Source organism: Anabrus simplex, chromosome 8 (genome assembly GCF_040414725.1).
Source record: "Anabrus simplex isolate iqAnaSimp1 chromosome 8, ASM4041472v1, whole genome shotgun sequence".
Lineage (NCBI taxonomy): Eukaryota > Metazoa > Arthropoda > Insecta > Orthoptera > Tettigoniidae > Anabrus > Anabrus simplex.
Genome location: NC_090272.1, coordinates 225697065 through 225717559, shown reverse-complemented (window position 1 = coordinate 225717559; position 20495 = coordinate 225697065). Strand labels below are relative to the sequence as shown.

General features: G+C 39.6%; 1 protein-coding gene across 1 annotated transcript in view; it reads right to left on the bottom strand.

The window, feature by feature from the left end:
• LOC136879384 (polycystin-1-like protein 2) overlaps positions 1–20495 on the bottom strand; it is a 421935-nt gene that overhangs the window by 229612 nt on the left and 171828 nt on the right. The window contains exons 16-17 of the mRNA XM_068229099.1: positions 16453–16593; positions 14063–14202 (exon numbers count right to left, since the gene is read on the bottom strand). Coding sequence (XP_068085200.1) covers positions 14063–14202; positions 16453–16593 — 281 coding nt within the window. The remainder of the gene's footprint in view (positions 1–14062; positions 14203–16452; positions 16594–20495) is intronic.

Genomic DNA, 20495 nt, shown 5'->3' with positions numbered 1-20495 from the left:
CTTCTGGAATTTTAGGTAACAAATACCTCGATTATTTGGAACACACTCAGATAGTAGGCCACATTGAAGGACTGGATCTATGGCTACGATATGTTGATGATACCTATGCCATAATAAATGGAGAAATCAATGACAGTCTAAGTATTCTAAATGTTTTAAATGGTTTAGACCCTAATATTAAATTTACAGCCGAAGAAGAAGATGGTATGCTCAATTTTCTAGATATTCAAACAATTTGGATAAACAACATTTTCCAGTTTAAAATTTACAGAAAACCTACTTTTATACTGACCACAATAAAAAGCGATTCTTTACATCCCATTTCACAAAAGAAATCTGCTTACTATAGTTTTGTCAACAGGGCCTTTGAAATACCATTAACAGAAACTGACAGAAAGAAGGAACTATCTTACATTCGTCAACAAGCCTGAAATTCATCAACAAAATCATCTCTAAATGCAAATATCAACAACAAATTAAACTTAAACAGCAATCAGAAAAGACTAAGAGGTATGTCAAATTCACCTTTAATAACCCGAGGATTTATGAAATCACGAATTTGTTTAAGAAATACAACGCCAAAGTAGCTTTTTCAACCAAAAACAATATGAAACATAGATTCTTTAATCACAATAGAGCCAATAAACTTCAAGATGATGAATTCCAAGAATCTGGCATTTATAAGTTGACATATACTCAGTATAAAAAAACATATGTGGGACAATCAGGAAGAAGCTTCATAATTAGATATCAAGAACATGTCAATGCAGAGAAATGCAGAAGATTCTCTGCTATGGGAGCTCATATGAAAGAAGCGAACCACAAATTCACTAATATCAAACAGGACCTTCAAATCATAAGTAAAATCAATAAAGGAACACTAATGAACAACCTAGAAAACATCTACATTTTTCTTAATAAATTAGAAAATAGGGAATGGAATCTTAACAAAATGAATGAGCAAAAAGACCTCTTATACGAGCACATCAGCAAATACACGGAATGGGTTGATAGACTACAAATAAAATGAAAAAATGTAATAATCAAGCACAACATTGCGGAATCAATGCTAAGTCTCCCTCCTCTCGCAAATGACGTACTAGATGATCACACAACTCCACTTCCCATTTCTTCTGTGGATTGCACGAACTTTCAAACCGTGTCACATCGCTACTACACTAGGTCATGCACAAAGACAGATCCCCAAGGCAGCATGGAATAACCATCTTTCCATGATATGATAACGTGAGACAAACTGGCCTAACCAGATGACTGCCATTTTATAACAGAGAAGATACCAAAGAACTTTTACCAATCAAACAATCGACACAGCAAATATTTTTTCCATAACCTAAAGATTAACGCTTGTGCTTATTGTTCAATATTTTTCATCGAAGTTTTCCTTATACAGCTGATGATGACCATTAGGTGGTCGAAACATGTTCTGTGAGTGATTATGTATATTTAATTTTGCCCAACGTGAAAAATAGAGTATCAATTAGGTGGTTCTTTAATTATACTTGTTGATTATACTCATCGATACTGTTATGAAGTGGACAACTTGCAATGCGCTTGTAATATGCAAAGCTGATCTCTGCTGTACTGCACCTATCCTTTGCCGGTATTTTTTAAACTTCAGAGATTCACTCCAGACTTCAGCACCATATAGAAGTGACAAGTGAACTATCCACAACAGAAGTCGTTGTTTGCTAGACTTTGGACCTTAGATGTTGCTCATTAATCTACTCAGTGCAATCATTGTTTTCACTGCCTTATCTGTCACCCATTTGATATGATCCCAAAATGTAAGTTTGGTATCAAGTGTCACTCCGAGGTACCTTATACTTCTCAGATGATTCTATTTCTGTTTGTCCAATATACATTGGAATAATGGTTGTGGTCCTTTTTCTTGTCAAGAGAACTATCTCTGTTTTATGATCTGCCAGTTGTAATCTGTGATTCGCACTGATCTCTATACATGGATCGCTGATGGCAGCTCTCCGCTGCAGGAGAAAGTACGTCAAGTTGAGCGCACGGTCCGCCATGTTGGCGTACCCACCCTAGAGCTCTCCTTATGGGGAAGCAATGATAATATAGTCAATTTTAAATCGCAATTAATGGCACATTGGAATAATTAAAAATATAGAGACATGTTCACTCAAAGCATAAGGACATTGGGATCACTGACATGTCATTCCGAGGTCAGAAAATATCCGGAATAGCAATACAAATGAGTGTGTAATAACGGCCAAAAAAATTACTACTGCCTGAAAATGACGTGAAACTAGGGGTGTAACAATGGAAGGGTGAGGAAATGTGATCAAAACACCTTCGTCACTTGCAAGCCTATGACACTGAATAGAGTAAATTAAGGTTATGGTTTTATGACTTTGTTCCAGCTCATAAATTGTTACCCTAAATAACTATTATAGACCTCTTAAATTAAATTCAGCTAGCAAAGCAACATTGATGGTCATTATCATAAAAATGTAACACCTCTTAAAAGAGCCCCAAATACCACAAACATTATAATGGGATAGCCTAAAACAACCACACTTTCCCTTCTCCCACTACTCTAGTGTATGAAACCCATAGTTATTACTGATGTAATAAGGCCTAGAACTCCTCCAGACTTCATTCTCTAAGATTGTTATAAGATCACGTCAATTATTTCAGCTAAAGCATCAGATTAATGATGACAAATAAATAAAAAATGAATAAATCCTTACTTGCAGTAAATGTTCAGGAAAATTGAAAACAGTTGGCTGTGCATCACTTCTAAGGCGTACAGTTTGTCCAGTTCTATCAAAAACAGTCTTCCTCAGAGTGATCCGACCAGAGAACAGCTGTTTTAAAAGGCTCCCAATTCTCCCGCCTGATACTCCTAATCCATGATCTTAGAAGTTTGGGTCTCGAGAAAGGAAACCTACAAAAGTTAATTGCCATTTTGCTCCCAGAATATGCAAAATGAGATACAATAAACCTAAAACTCAAAACACTACCCTAGGAAGATTATTATGTACAATATAAAAATCACCATCCGTCTCCGTGGTGTAGTGGTTAGTGTGATTAGCTGCCACCCCCGGAGGCCCGGGTTCGATTCCCGGCTCTGCCATGAAATTTGAAAAGTGGTACGAGGGCTGGAATGGGGTGCACACAGCCTCAGGAGGTCAACTGAGTAGAGGTGTGTTCGATTCCCACCTCAGCCATCCTGGAAGGGGTTTTCTGTGGTTTCCCACTTTTCCAGGCAAATATCGGGATGGTACCTAACTTAAGGCCATGACAGCTTCCTTCCCTCTTCCTTGTCTATCCCTTCCAATGTTCCCATTCCCCCGCAAGGCCCCTGTTCAGCATAGCAGGTGAGGCCACCTGGCCGAGATACTGTTCATCCTCCCCGGTTGTATCCCCGTCCCAGAGTCTGAAGCTCCAGGACACTGCCCTTGAGGCGGTAGAGGTGAGAGCCTTCGTGGAGTTCGAGGAAAAACCGACCCTGGAGGGTAAACAGATAAAGAAGAAGAAGAAGAAGAAGATAAAACGAACCGATGAAATGATTTTTCCTTCTGCTGATCGGTTCTGTTTGTACATCCATAAGCTGAATACTGCGGCATGTTAATAACCTGTACTCTTCATTCAGATTTCACATAAACACATACACATTGAAATTGAATCTTGTAATTTACAGGCATACTACAAGGCAACGGACCTAAATTCGTAAAGTACACCACTATTTCCTTTGCAATAACACAGCACAAAACACCCACAATCAAGAAGCTTGGCGTCCGTGAACTAAGCATAAACAAAGCAAGCGCGCTCCTCGTGGTCTATTGCACCATGCGCTCGCTGCTATCTTACTGTGCCAGTCATCTTCTATTCGGCTTACTGCTACCCAAACTACCAGCCATCCATGTATAGAGATCAGTGGTGATTCGCCATCCAATCTTTCACCCGTCACAGCACTTGATTTAGCTTAAACTGAGCCCTCTAGCATCATGTCTTCTGGCATCTCTAACTTCAACAATCCATCATACATAATGTTCCACAGATTTGGGCCAAGGATGGACCCCTGTGTTGCACCAGCTGTGAGCCATTTCACTCTCTGCCCATCTTCTGTGTGATATACTAAGAGTATGATCTTTCAAATAATTTCTCATTATGCGCATGAGATACTCTGGTAGTTTGAAAGTATTTTGAAGCGCTTTCAATATGTCATTCCACCTTATCGAGTTGAAAGCATTCTTAATATCCAGAGTCACAGGAAGTGTCACTTTTCAAGAATGATAATTACCCATTTGTGCACTTTTCACTGTATTCAACACTTCCCATACCACATCTATTGTCGAATGTCCTTCTCGAAAACCATGCTGATGATCAGCTAGTTGAACTGATGAAAATATTCTTGGCTGCTAATGTTTCTCTAATCCTTTACCAGCAGTATCCAGCATACATAAAGGCCTATAGCCCCCAGATTTCCCTTTGCTTATTAAAACTAGCTGAGCTGTTTTCCAGCGAACACTTAACGCCCCCTGATAGCAGGCTCGTCAGTATTCATCTGTAGAAGTTTCAGGAAGAACACGAAAAATAATATACTGGTGATCACTTCCTGTGTATTCTTCAATCACCCGCCAATCATTGATTTTCGACTCGTCAGACCTAAGACGAAATGCTGGTTAATAGAGCAAACACCTGAAAAGCCAACATCTAATTTTTGATCAGATAAATGAACTCCTCTATTGGTTAAACAGTGGAACTGATAACACAACAAGTTGGAACTTTAATCAGAAGATGTCTCCACTGAAATATTATGTAATTTTGTTATTGTGCAGTTTCCTAAACTGACTGAATTTCTCCTTGTTTTGTTTTGATATACATCAAGAATTTTGGACATTTTTCTACAGATGACACTACTAAAAACTATGATCATGCACTCTGGTTCAAGGTGGAATAACTTATAATTTAAAGAAGTTTGGTACTCATATTTCTAGGTTTTTGTAACTGATCTATGTTCATTTATTTTTGGGTTGGCAATACTTCCTTTTTCTTTCTGCCAGTTTTGAATCTGGCCAATGAAAAACTTCTGTAATTAATTTTCAACCTATCACAGGCTTCTTGTTCAATTCTGAGTGTTACTTTTGAACTTAACCAATAAAATTCAGAGGGTGTGTCCTGATTAGTCTTGATTGATCTCGAACCTTCCCTGAGGGTTTATAAACTCTGGCTTTTCATGTTTCCTTGCCAACTGATCGTCAACTTTCTGAGTGCGTGTGTTTAAGCAGGAGACGGGCGGCGTCTTTCGTCGGCAGCTAGAACATCTACAAGGTAATGGCCACATAACTTCATTCTTTCTTGCTACCTCTGCAAATTATTCCGAGGGGAAGGTCCGAATCTTTACTATGTAACCTACTTTTCTAAAATGTAACTTTTCTTTTGGCTTCATAAAATCTTTAATTATAAATCGGGATAGAGAGTGAGTTACCCTCTCGAACTCCCCTTCATCTTGGCTTAACGTGACTACGTTTTGTAACTGTTTTTCCTTCTTTAATGTGTTAAAGTAATTTCCATGCGTGCCACCACAGTAGTTTGGTAATAGCCCCTGTTTCATCAGCTGAGAGCCCTGTAGGGTTTTATATTTCATTATCTGGAGTGCAGAGTACACTTCCATTCATTTTGTGTTCGGGCCAGTTATCTAACCTGTTCCTTTTCCATGAAGGCCCAATAGATTAGGTAATAAATACCCCTGTAAAGATAATTTCAATGGTAAATTGTGCCTAGAGAGGCCAGAGAGTATAAGAGTTGTGTGTAACGTTGCCTTGAGTGGGCAGTAAGAAACTGAGAGCCTGTTTGCTCTTTTTTTATTATTATTATTATTATTATTATTATTATTATTATTATTATTATTAAAGCATCTTTATTGTGGCAAAGTAAGGGCTCCCGGCCCTTTCTTACACTTAACCACTTCATGTATATACACTGACTGACAGAGCAAATGCAACACCAAGAAGGAGTGGTTCAAAAGGGATGAAAGTTGGGGAAAAAACAGAGACAGCACGGACGAATAATTGATGTTTATTTCAAACCGATATGCAGGTTACATAATGCGCACGGCATCGACTCAGTAGGATGTAGGACCACCGCGAGCGGCGATGCACGCAGAAACACGTCGAGGTACAGAGTCAATAAGAGTGCGGATGGTGTCTTGAGGGATGGTTCTCCATTCTCTGTCAACCATTTGCCACAGTTGGTCGTCCGTACGAGGCTGGGGCAGAGTTTGCAAACGGTGTCCAATGAGATCCCACACGTGTTCGATTGGTGAGAGATCCGGAGAGTACGCTGGCCACGGAAGCATCTGTACACCTCGTAGAGCCGTTGGGAGATGCGAGCAGTGTGTGGGCGGGCATTATCCTGCTGAAACAGAGCATTGGGCAGCCCCTGAAGGTACGGGAGTGCCACCGGCCGCAGCACATGCTGCGCGTAGCGGTGGGCATTTAACATGCCTTGAATACGCACTAGAGGTGACGTGGAATCATACGCAATAGCGCCCCAAACCATGATGCCGCGTTGTCTAGCGGTAGGGCGCTCCACAGTTACTGCCGGATTTGACCTTTCTCCACGCCGACGCCACACTCGTCTGCGGTGACTATCACTGACAGAACAGAAGCGTGACTCATCAGAGAACACGACGTTCCGCCATTCCCTCATCTAAGTCGCTCTAGCCCGGCACCATGCCAGGCATGCACGTCTATGCTGTGGAGTCAATGGTAGTCTTCTGAGCGGACGCTGGGAGTGCAGGCCTCCTTCAACCAATCGACGGGAAATTGTTCTGGTCGATATTGGAACAGCCAGGGTGTCTTGCACATGCTGAAGAATGGCGGTTGACGTGGCGTGCGGGGCTGCCACCGCTTGGCGGCGGATGAGCCGATCCTCGCGTGCTGACGTCACTCGGGCTGCGCCTGGACCCCTCGCACATGCCACATGTCCCTGCGCCAACCATCTTCGCCACAGGCGCTGCACCATGGACACATCCCTATGGGTATCGGCTGCGATTTGATGAAGCGACCAACCTGCCCTTCTCAGCCCGATCACCATACCCCTCGTAAAGTCATCTGTCTGCTGGAAATGCCTCCGTTGACGGCGGCCTGGCATTCTTAGCTATACACGTGTCCTGTGGCACACGACAACACGTTCTACAATGACTGTCGGCTGAGAAATCACGGTACGAAGTGGGCCATTCGCCAACGCCGTGTCCCATTTATCGTTCGCTACGTGCGCAGCACAGCGGCGCATTTCACATCATAAGCATACCTCAGTGACGTCAGTCTACCCTGCAATTGGCATAAAGTTCTGACCACTCCTTCTTGGTGTTGCATTTGCTCTGTCAGTCAGTGCACAATGTAATTTTTACATAAAATTTAAACATGTGAAATTTTTACAACCTAAAGTATAACTAAAGCAACTAAAGTATTACTAACTAAACTAAGGTGAGTAAAGTATAACTAAATTATATACAGGAACACATTGCAATAAACAACCATATTCACTCTCATTCATGCATCCCATTCACACTCAAGAAAGACTGGAAGTGCTTAAAAGATGACGCTGGCAAAGGATTTTAAATTTTGTCTTAGATTTAGCTTCTCTGATGTCATTGGGGAGTTCATTCCACCAGCTCGTGGCGGTGATCATGAACGATCTGTTGTAGGTTGCGGTTCGATGCACAGGAATTTATAGCGTACAGCCTGACCGGGTATTGAACAGGTGTAGGGAACTAACGTAGCGAAATCTGGTGGATATGTAAGGAGGAGTGTTTTCAGAAGGCACTTGATATACCAAAGTAGTTGCATGGAGTCTACGTCTGCCATTCAGTCGTAACCAAGATAATTGTGTATAGAATGGGGATACATGGGCGTATGGTTGTATGTCGAATGCATACCTGATGCATGCATTTTGGGCACGTTGCAGTCTCATGCTTTGCTCGTTATTGATATCAATAAAAACTGTATCACAGTATTCGAGAATTGGAAACAAGAGTGATTGAATGAGCTTTATTTTCAAGGACCAAGGAAATATATTTTTAAACCGCTTCAGAGGATGCAGGTTTTGATATACCTTTTGGCACACTTTCGTCACATGTTGCGACCAGTTCAATGTTTCGCTTATAGCCACACCAAGATTCATAACTGTTTCACAAAATGGAATAATCGTATTGTTTAGTGCTACAGGAGGAATTTCGTATTGTTTTAAGACGTGTAAGTTTTTCGAAGTACCAATAATTATTGCTTGCATTTTAAGAGGATTAATTTTGAGATTGTTACTCAATGCAAAATTTCTTATGAGACTTAAATCAGCATTAACTTTTTCTACAGCACTCTGAATGTTATCAGTTCTAGACTGGTAGTAGATCTGCAGATCATCAGCATAAAGATGGTACTTACAATGTGTAATCGATTTGGCAACATCATGTAAGTAAATTGCAAACAGCAATGGTCCAAGTACAGACCCTTGGGTTGACACCGAGGGGTTTGTTAAGCCACTGAGATCTGCTATTATTTACTTTGACACACTGACGGCGATTTTTGAGGTACGAACTGAAAAAGTTTATTGCCGTCTTGCTGAAATTTAATGAATCCAATTTTGAAAGTAGCAGTTGAGGAACAACAGTATCAAAAGCACTAGAAAAATCAAGTAGAACCAGTACAGTCACTTGTCGAGTGTCCATTGCCTGTCGGATATCATCAGTTACTTTCAGTAGGGCAGTCGTTGTGCTGTGTCCTTTCTTGAAACCAGATTGGTAAGGGTCAAGCAGTGAGAAGTTAGTCAAGTAAGTGAGGACTTGTTCATGTACCAAGCGTTCTAGTACTTTGGAAAGGGGTGGGAGAATGGATATAGGGCGATAATCTGATGGTAAACTTTTTCAAAGTTTTGTAAGATTAACGAGTGCCTCTGGAAGGCCAGATATTGTATTTTGGGAGCAAGTGTTCTTGAATGAGGGGATTTCTGCCCTTAAACTAATAATTCCTTGTTTTTAATTTCAGTTTTTGTAAACAGGATCTGGTATCTCTGACATTGTAAACTAGGGGCTTGAAGCCCAAAATTGTTCAAGTTCTGAATCTTGGATTTTCCTAGTCTTGTTTCAAGATTGCTTTTGTACCTGATATGTTATGTTAACTCAGTGAAAAATTGTTAAATTTGAAGTTCTAATAGAAAAATATAACCTTTTACAATTTTAATTCAATTCTTGATATTGTAGTTAGACCCAATCAAGCCCGCATCTTCTTTCATCATCTCTGCATTTCACACAAACCCCGGAACAACAACAACAACAACAACAACAATAACAATAATATATAATTATAACTGATATGATTATATATAATTGCAATAACTAATATTATTATACTGAAATCTTCTTCTCTCAAATGTAAAAAAGAATTAACAATTGCAATAATCCTGAAATCACCCTTATATTTTAATCTTAGCTTTCCTTGTTCTGTGTTATTTCTTGTACGGCCTTAGGCCTATACTCTCAGCTGTTCAGTATTAGCAGACATGTCTGTTGTTTGACTCTTTCTTTAATGTCATTTTATGTTTTGTTCATTTGGGGTCATGGTTGACATAATTAATCTTTGGTGTGATGTGATGATCATTCCTGCTGGTTTGATTTATTAGTTGGGAACTAACTGATTTATAATTAATAATTTGATAATTACTATTTCCCTGTGTTGTTGATTTTGATTTGCTTGAAGATTAATTAACTTCACTTAAGCAAATACCTCTGAGATTATTTTGGCTTAATTATCAATGGAATTAATATTCTTTCACTAATATTGTTCTTGATGAGCAATTCAGATACTATTAGTATTTTAATCTATTTTTTAATCATTCTGGGCCTCCTTTTTCAAAAGAGATTTGGGTTTAAAATATGTAATATGGTATTGAAGACTTAATTTGATTAATAAAGAACCATTTATTTAACTATTTATTAACTGGTGTGGACAATCTCATTGTTCTATTCCTTTTAATTGTATTACTATGTCAGTTTACAAATTAAAATCTTTTTTTACTTTAATTCTGATTTATTATTCAAATAATTTATACCGGTACAGTACCATTCTGGGGTATTTAACTTTACTTCTACTTTGAATCCTGTCCTCTGTCACACATCTTCCATGGAGTTCACATTTTTTTAACTTAATTTTTAGTGGGATTTATGTGAAGGTGTTTTATTGGTGTTATATTTTCTATTTGTACTTTGATTGTTGTCCGCCTCAGTGGTGTAGTGGTTAGCATGATTAGCTGCCACCCCCGGAGGCCCAGGTTCGACTCCCGGCTCTGCCACGAAATTTGAAAAGTGGTACGAGGGCTAGAACGGGGTCCACTCAGCCTCGGGAGGTCAACTGAGTAGAGGTGGGTTCAATTCCCACCTCAGCCATCCTCGAAGTGGTTTTCCGTGGTTTCCCACTTCTCCTCCAGGCGAATGCCGGGATGGTACCTAACTTAAGGCCACGGCCGCTTCCTTCCCTCTTCCTTGCCTATCCCTTCCAATCTTCCCATCCCTCCACAAGGCCCCTGTTCAGCATAGCAGGTGGGGCCGCCTGGGCGAGGTACTGGTCATTCTCCCCCAGTTGTATCCCCCGACCAAGAGTCTGAAGCTCCGGGATACTGCCCTTGAGGCAGTAGAGGTGGGATCCCTCGCTGAGTCCGAGGGAAAAGCCGAACCTGGAGGGTAAACAGATGATGATGATGATGATGACTTTGATTGTTCCTGTATCAGATGAAACAACAAAAACTGTTACACGAAGATGAATAGGAAAGATACTGGCTACCACATAAAGCTTGAAGGTGAACATGTACAGGTATTAAAATACCTCAGGAGTATGATTTCTAGCAGGTTGTATTGCAGATAAAGAAATAGTAAGCAGAGTGTCTAGCAGTTCCAACTTCTACAAGCTCGTACGACATCTACTTTTGGGATAACAGGGTGCCCACGAGAACCAAGATGACTGCATAAGTCATACATTGTGCCCATTCTCACATAAAGTCTAGAAATGTATACTGAAAGGGAGAGAAGTTAGTAAATTGCAAGCATGTGAAATTAAGTTTCTGCAAACTGCCCTCCAGAAAACAAACCAGGACTGTGTAAGGAACGATGACATCAGAATGGAACTGGAAGTGGACTCTATGGAAGAGAAGGTAAGGACTATGAGACTAACATGGTATAGACATGTAAAGTGAATGCCTGGCACAAGAACACCACATGCATGTCTAGAAAGAAGGGTTGAAGGAAGAAGGCCAGTGGGAAGACCTAGGAAGAGATGGCTACATCAGCTGAGAGAAAATGTGGACAGGTGAGGAGGAAACTGGGAGTCAGTGGTGAGAGAGAAGGCATTTCTGGAAAGTCAACGATGGCAAAGGCTTGTTCAACACCATCCTACCCAGCATACTGGAGGGATCCTATGATGATGATGAAGAAGATGGAGACTTTGATTCTTCCCATCTAGATAAACTGCAGCTTGAATTAGGATAGCATTTTAGGTCCTTGTATAATTTCTTATTACTGGTTGCAATAATCATCATATGGTCTCAGCTAGTATGTGCAGGTAGTTTTATTGATCCCACCCAGGCCACCTAGATGCCAATTTTGACCTTCTGTTTTGCAGAGCATAACTGAAAATGAGTAGCTATAATAGGTACGTTGATTGATCATAGGGCAGTGAAACAGACAAGCTTTTAGGGAAAATAAATAAAGTAATAATAATAAATAAATAAATAAATAAATAAATAAATAAATAAATAAATAAATAAATAAATAAATAAATAAATAAATAAATAAATAGACAGACAGACAGACAGACAGACAGATCGATCGATCAATCAATCAATCAATCAATCAATCAATCAATCAATCAATCAATCAATCAATCAATCAATCAATCAATCAATCAATCAATCAATCAATCAATCAATCAATCAATCAATCAATCAATCACCACTGATCTGGATTTACAGCTGTCACCTGCATGGCAAATTCCCTATCAGTTGTTTACCTAGTCTTTCTTAAATTACATCAAAGAGGTTGGAAATTTATCACACATCTTCCGTGGTGAATTATACCAATCCCTAATTCCTCTTCCTATAAACGAGCATTTTCCCCATGTAGGAAAGGTTGGAAAACACATGTAAGGTAGAGACAAATAGTGGCAGAATTTGACCCATCATGGCGTTTCTCTCCTGTGTGTATTCCTCCCTGCCTTCCTTCCTTTCTTCTACGTGTCTTTGATTTGTACTTGTACATGTTATAGTTACATTTCCATTATTTTTATGTCTGCTTCCATGGGTAAATGGTTAGCATGCTGGTCTTTAGTTGAGGTGGTCCTGGGTTTGATTCCCAGCCAGCTCAGGGATTTTAATCTTCATTGGTTAATTCCGATGCATCAGGGGCTGAGTGAGTGAGCCATCTTCAACATTAGAATTCATCATAGGTAGGGCCCCATCCTCACAGGTGCACATGTCGCCTTTACAGTGTCAACTCGAAAGACATCTTCGGAAGCCACACGCCATTATTATTATTTTTATGTAGGTGGATCAAAAGGTTAGTTGCACTAACGCGCTGCAGCAGCGCGCTGTGTGTCGCAAACGTGGACACAGCGGAGAAAGGGACAGACACTGCCCACATATCTGTTAGGCCGTCTAGTATTGTGTGAATAGCGGCCAAATGCAATGGCACGTCAACTGGACGTTCACTCCAAATATGAGGTACGTGCAACAATCCAATTCCTACGGGCCAAAAGGAAGAATTGCACGGACATTCATCATGAAATTAGTGCTGTGTATGGGGAGCGGGCCATTTCCCGGCGAGGTATCGTAAAGTGGTGTCAGCAATTCGAAACTGGATGCACGGATATCACGGACAACCATCGCGAAGGCAGGCCCACAACGTCCAGCACTCGTGCAAAGGTCAACAGTGTGAATGCGATCATTAGACAGAACCGGCGCATTAAACTGAGAGAAATCGCGACGCAGCTGAACATGTCGTATGGCAGTGTGTTCGCCATTGTTTACGAGGACCCTGATATCATAAGCTGTGTCAAAGATGGGTCCCACGTCTTCTCACCGATGAGCACAAGGGACAATGTTTCCAATCCTCCCTGGCATTTTTGCAACACTATGCTGCAGACGGCAATGGATTTCTGCGGCGAATCGTCACAGGCGACGAAATGTGGGTCCACCACTTCACCCCAATGGAATGGGTGCACCCCACATCACCACAATGAAAGAAGGCCAAGGTTCAACCTTCAGCCGGTAAAGTTATGGCGACAGTGTTCTTTGACATGGAGGGTTGGCTGCACGTTGAATTCATATCGAAAGGAATGACGATCATCGCGGCGACATATTGTCAAACGTTGCACCGGTTGCATAAAGCGATTAAAGTGAAGCGCCAGGGGAAATTGAGCGCCAGTGTGATTTTGTTGCACGATAACGCAACACCTCACAAGGCCCGCTAAACGAGAGAACTGCTGCAGCGTTCAAGTGGGAGGTCTGGCAACATCTACCCTACAGTCCCGACCTAGCACCATGTGATTTTCATCTGTTCGGTAAGCTTGAAACGGAGCTTGGTGGTTGATGTTTCCAGACGCTGGAGGAAATTTCTATGCATCCAGCATCGACAAGTTGGTTGTGCGTTCATAGAAATGTTTGGAGTCTCTTGGAAACTATGTGGAAAAGTGACGTTACAGTGTATGTCGTTATAGTCGTGTTGCTGTTGTATAGGTGGTGTAATAAAAGGCCATAAATGGGAAGTCAACTTTTTCTCTGATCTGGCCTCGTATATACCATATGTATTTGCCTATAACACCTAATGTTTATGAAGAGTTTGTTCTCTTGAATAATAAATTTTGAAACAGAAGTCACTGATCCACAGCATGGGTAAACATAACAATACTAGTGCAGAAGGAACGAGATAAGATGGAAGTGAAAGTCACCAAGCCCACAAAATGATTCTAATACTGACCTGTATGAAAATCAAGTCAGTGTGGTGAACTTTTGTAACACTCATCTAAACACTCACCAAGATTGTCGGTGCCCTGAACTATTATGCCATAGTTTAATGGCCACGAGATCTCCTAACCTTGAATCAGTGAAGATCACAAACCAGTCTGCATATGCTGTTTTCAGAACTTTTCTTTTTGAACTTCTCAGGATATGTTCCTGTGAACATAATAAATACAAAATTACAGGGCATTTCAAATGCATAGTTAAGTATGATACAAGTTACTTAAATCGAAACAGACTTTCAACGTATTAGGTTGTGTTATGTACATGTAGTACGTGTTGAAGAGATGTTAAGTACAGAACAAAAATGGCCAGCCGTACACCAGTGGGATCCGAACCCATAACCTCCCAATTTTGCGTCGGTTGCTCTACCAATTGGTCGTGAAAATTCAATATTCATTGACATGCCCCACAACAGGCTACTTAAACGCACTCTACAGTGTGCTAGCAGCAGTGCCAGACCTGTAGCTCAGATCCTTTCAAACAGAACAAAGATGGCAAAGTAAGTATATAGATAAATATAATACAATTCAATATAATTGGATAAGTAATTGTGCTCCTATAGAATACTTAGAACAGTTGACGTGAACTTACTTTCCTGCGACCGAGGAAAATTACTGGATCTTCAAGCTATTCTCCATTTTACTTTGGCGTTTGAAACCACAGTGCCTGATATTGAATGTGTCGCGCTGATCACTGGGAGCTGGCAAGATGCTTCAATGGATCTACTCGTCTTCAGCTCCTGCACGATTATGGATCTTCGTATGTGTTCGATTGTGATGTGACTTTGTGCCTGACAGTGTTTAAAAACTGGCTCATTTAACTGTTCTCCGTTATTCGTAAACATTGTGGGACTTTGCCTAGCACTGCATGTGCCATGCTGCCGCTCAGAGAATTGCGCACTGTTTTCTTTTGAGTGACTTGCATTTTACTTCTTCTGAGTTTTATAGTGTCTACCCCCATTTATTTATATTGCCTCTTCTACTGATCCGGAGTGTACTTAATCTTTTTCTTTTCCTATGCATTGTTTTTCATGTTTTAATTGGCTGATGATGACCTGGACTAGGGTCGAAACCGGTACCATTTCTACTTATTATTAAATGGGAATGTAATTTACTACATTTCTTATTCTTTTGTATTGAATAGGTTGAATCTATTTATCAGTTATTTCAATTTTAACTGTACCTATTATCAGAACAATCAGAAAGTGATGCTTTGCTGCTGCCATTTGTTGTCCCTAGCTTGAGGCTAAAATGGTGTCCATATTACATCTTAGGGCACCATTTTAAGTTCTTTGTTGTTTTCTCTTAGCAACCATTTATGTGTCATGTTTCTGCTTTCTGTGTTTTCCTGATGAAGAAAGGCAAGGTATCTTCAAAATGTGCATTGAGTATGTTTATATATTTTATTACATGGCATAATCCCAAACATTTTACGTCATGAATATTTTCATAGTTTCTTTGTTCTAATATTGTGCTCCAGTTGTCTTAAGTAATATATTTATGTAACTGTTATTCTGATGAAGCCAACAGCTGACATATCTGTAGACTGCAGCCCAAAAGAGTTTAAATGCAAAAATAAAACTCTACAGTACAGTTTTGTGCTGAAAGTTTTGTTATCTGTATAGGTTACAGATACCAATGTATTTGATTTGTGTTATTATCACACCAAATAGTCAAAATTAAAATACAACTGAAGCTCAAGATTCTCTGTAGATAAATTCTGGACCTCTTGTTATATTACTAGGCCTACAGATAATTTGAAACAAGACTTTGGAATCACGCCTGGCCAAGTAACTACTGTATTCTCCAAACAATGAAAGATAATTGAAAAGAGAAAGAAAGAATAAAAAGTTCAGAAGCATTCATTTCTGTAGGCTCTGATCATTAAGGTGTGAAGTCTGACACGACAGTTAGTCCGAGTCCCATCACCATCAGAATATTGGCTGGCAGGGTAGGAGAGGTGGTGGTGGTATACAAATTCTAATCACTAGATTGTATGCCAAAAAGAAATTGTCGTCAGTCCTAGAAAGTAGTGATGTTTGCATGATATTTGATCGCTGATCAAGAGAATGCTATAATTTTTCTTGAATCATGTACAAATAATGCATAATGTAGATTAACTGTGTTTTAGTGTAAATAATAAATATTGACAGGAAGGATCCACAGAGAACCCATTGTGTTATTTAGATGCTGTTAAAGGACAGAAAATCATAAAAAGTCTCTGTTCCAGAAGTCAGTTCCTGAGAGCGGTCAATCATAAAAGTCTGAAAATGCTTCAAAAATGTAATTTAGTTACTGTTATGAGACTGTGGAATAGTTCCTTCTAATAGCTGTAATTAGTTTTTGTTATGGATGTCAACATTAAAGAAAAATTAGGTAATATCATCCCATTTACATGGAATACCTTGCTAGAGGATTGACTACCGATCAGCTGAATTCCAACGGTAGACGTTGTACCAGCTCCCTTCCTAGAGCCAGTATAAACAGTTACCAGATAGGCGTAATATTCACCAGGCGTGTTATCTTCAAGAATTGTCACTCTCCTCTGAAATAAGAGATGGAAGTTTACATATCACTATGGTATACATGAACAGTACATATGTACGTACATAATAAAGACCAGTTGTGTAGTTTCTGTATAAGTACTGTTTATTTTTAACAGCATTTGCCATTCAGCTTCCCCTAGAAAGAGGCTACCCAGTAGACAAACATTCTGAACATAAGTTACATTATGTCTTACAGTCAGATGGTAAATGAGATCCCCATGTGTCTGTTATAATAATGTTATAATGATAGGTACCCCAAAATAGCAACACCAAGGCCACCATATTCAGGTGTTGATTGTCCAACATGAACAGCTTACAGAACTGTGCAAGTATAGAATAGAATTAATTTGGGATATATTTACCAGATTTGTAACAGGAGAAGTGATAGTATGGATGTGGAAATTTTCTCACAGAACTGTTGTGTTTATCGCAGATATAGTATAGGAATGGTAGGCTGGCAGTATTCATACTGCTGAAAGAAGACTTTGTAAGCTATGAAAAAGTTAAAGATGAGGAACATGAAATTGAAGGTGTAAGGCTCATCATTAAAGATACCTTGAAGTTTTCAAGGTGTACAGGTTTGGAAAGGGTGGCACAGGTGCAAATTCAGAATGATTTGATAAGAGAATCAGCTATGTGGGGAAACGATACGGAAAGGTACATGATTGTAGCAGGTGATCTAAATTTACCAAATATCAATTGTGAATGATAGGAAGCATGATCAACAAATCAGGGAAGGACAGCTGATCATAAAATGATGGGACCAACTAGAGGGAAGAATACTCTGAACATGGTGCTGATAAAAGCAGATGAGCTCCATAGGGAAATTGAAGTAATAGGTGGTATAAGTGATCACAAAGCTATTTTTGTTGTCATTAAACATAAATGTGATAGAAAGGAAGGTTGTAAAAGTTGGATTATTAGGAAGAACCATATGGTTGATAAGAAAGGCAAGAGGGAGTTAAAAAATATTAATTATGAGGGATAGAAAATGGTAAATAAAAATGTGAACATCCTATGGGATGGGTTTAACACGTTGAGTGCCAAGCGACCCCACTTGCGTACGTGAGAGTAGTCAAGTTTTTGAGCTTCACGTCCGCATATGGGGTCGTACATTCATTCTAAATTGAGAACTGTGCAAACACATTTAGGTGCGCAGTAAATATGGGCTTCGAAGCTGTATAAAGTCTCTTCCTGCCATCTGTTAGTTGTCTATTTAAGTATGTAACCAAGCAAATGCTGGGGCTCTACCTTAATTACAATTCGATATGGATCAGAACCATGGAGTTTATATCCTATGATTATTTAAGTATGTGCATAGTCCACTTTCCATTCATCAATTCCTGTTTTGTGCAACCCCATATGGGTATGTCTAGAGTGCTCTGTAGGGTGACAAAATCATTGTCTATCTCGCGCATGGATTGTTTATGTAAGTGTGCAGTGCTGTGAGATTCCTTGTCTTTTTTAAGTTGCTATGAGTAAATCAAGCAGTAAAAAACTTAGTGCAGATAGTCTGAACGATATATCGAACAAGTTAGACAATGATGATGTAGACGAAGTATATAGTTAGTGATTTTGAACCCAGTACAGAGCAAATAACAATCTTGCACGTTCATCCACATTGATGAATTACAATCTTCATCATACACTTCCCCACTGTACTCCCGGTTTCCAAGCCAGCTGTTGCAACAATTATGACCGTCTTCAACGATATAGTCACTGGTTCCCATGTTGCACAACTATCGCTGCTAGGTTCTCTTACCCAAGTTATACAAACATAATTATATACTTATTCAATGTTCCATAACTACTAATTCTTCTATTAATATTATTCTCTTACATCCTAATTTACCAAATTCACATGATTTTCACTACTTTATATAAAAACATTTTATACAAAGATTTCCTAACTTCAAATCGGAAGATCGTCATTTACAAATATTTCCTGACCTAAAATCGTGGATCGTACTTTTTTTATGGCTCCAGTATGAGCAAGCTAACACGTCTTTCATAATCAATGGCATATAACGCGTCCCTGGAAAGGAAAAGGTAAGCGTCGGGATACTAACTACTGTGTAAGTGCGACCCCATACGGGGGACGTTTATGTATACAATTCATAATGACCAATATGACCCCATATGAGGTAGCGATATTTTTACCTAATATACATAATAAGCTAACCTAATATATCATAAATATATCCTCATTTCAGCGATCATTTGCTTGGTTAAGCCTGTGAACGTTTTGGCACCAGGAAGTAACTCGATCTTATTAGCTCACGCCACTACACGGCAATCCTATGGATTTTGGTCTGGCACTCAACATGTTAAAGCAATTTTTGAGGAGTGTAAAAACAGGTATGTACTTTAATGGCGGTAAGGAGTGGTAAACACCTGCTATATTATAATAGAGAAATAAAGGGAATGAGGAGGAGGTGCAGACTGGAAAGAAATAGTTAGGAATAACTGCAGGAAGTTGTTAGGAAATTGAATGTAGTGAAGAAGTCTGCTACGGGTAACACAAAGGCAAGCAAAATTGGCAGTAATATGAATGCTAGCAGAAAAGGAGAGATTATTTTACACTATGCAACAAATTTTAACGTCACAAAAACTTTTTTCGAAAATATAGGCGTTCTTTACATATTTTGACTTCCTGAATTCGAAAATGATATTGAAAACATCGTATCACCCACAGTTTTTGGACAAATCACATAAATTTGTAATTAATGTAATGTAATTTAATGGTATTATAATAATATTCTGATTGATATTCTGAGCTTCATATGGGGTTTTAGTGTTTATTATAATAGACATGAAAACACCATATGAAGCTCAGAAGCATACATCGCTTTCAACTGTTCTACACTTGCGCTCCTAGTGGCACGTAGCGAACTGCCATGTTGCAAATGACGCTGCCTTTCCGTCACTGTGTTGTGTTTGTGGAAGGAAGTACGTGCTAGTCTTAGTGCAGAATGTCTACCGGAGGTTGTGTAAACTCTCCTAACAGTTTTTGTTATATTATGCGGTAAACTTGTGGTGAAAAAGGACCGAAGAAACATTACTACTTTCGTGAAAAGGGTCTACCATGCCTATTTCGGAGTGAAACTCGGCAACATCAATAAACCATGGGCTCCACAGGTCGTGTGCATTGTGTGTGTAGAAGATTTACGATGGTGGGTGGCAGGAAAAAAGAAGTCATTACGATTTGGCATCCCTATGGTCTGGCGAGAGCAACAGGATCATAGCGACAACTGCTACTTCTGCTCTTGTAAGGTACAGTAACTGGTTTCAACAAGAAAAACAAGAAGACTATTGAGTATGTAACCGTACGTATGTACGATCTCCGAGTTTTTAGGTTAGGAAATTTTTGTGTATAGTTTGTAAGGTTAAAATCATGTAATTTTGTTTATTTACCATGTAAAAACGTAATATTATAAGAAGAATGTATAGTTAGGGAACATTGCATATGTTCATCATTATATTTTGTATAAATTTCCGTTTGGGTAAGAGTCTGTAAATATGGCCTAGCCGTAAGGATTGTGCAACCGGGAAAACAGCGACTATATCGGGAAGGACGGTTGAGGTCGGTTGTGTGTGTTGCAACTAAGTGGCTTTGAAACACGGGGTACGGCAGGTTGTATCGGTTGAAGAATTGGAGTAGATCAATGTGGACATACATGAGTGGACAGTCTATGTCACATCATATACTCGATAGCCAATGCGAGGGCTTTGTTTTGAGCGAGGTTTGGGTTGACAGAGTGACGCGGGAAGAAGTGCTGGTGTGAGCCTTGCTACCAGTGAACTTTTCAGGACGCTATAACCACGTGTAGCAAGCATATATAAGTGTGTACGCGTGTGCGGCGAGTTATTCTGATTCTCATTCTGATTCTGATTCTCATTC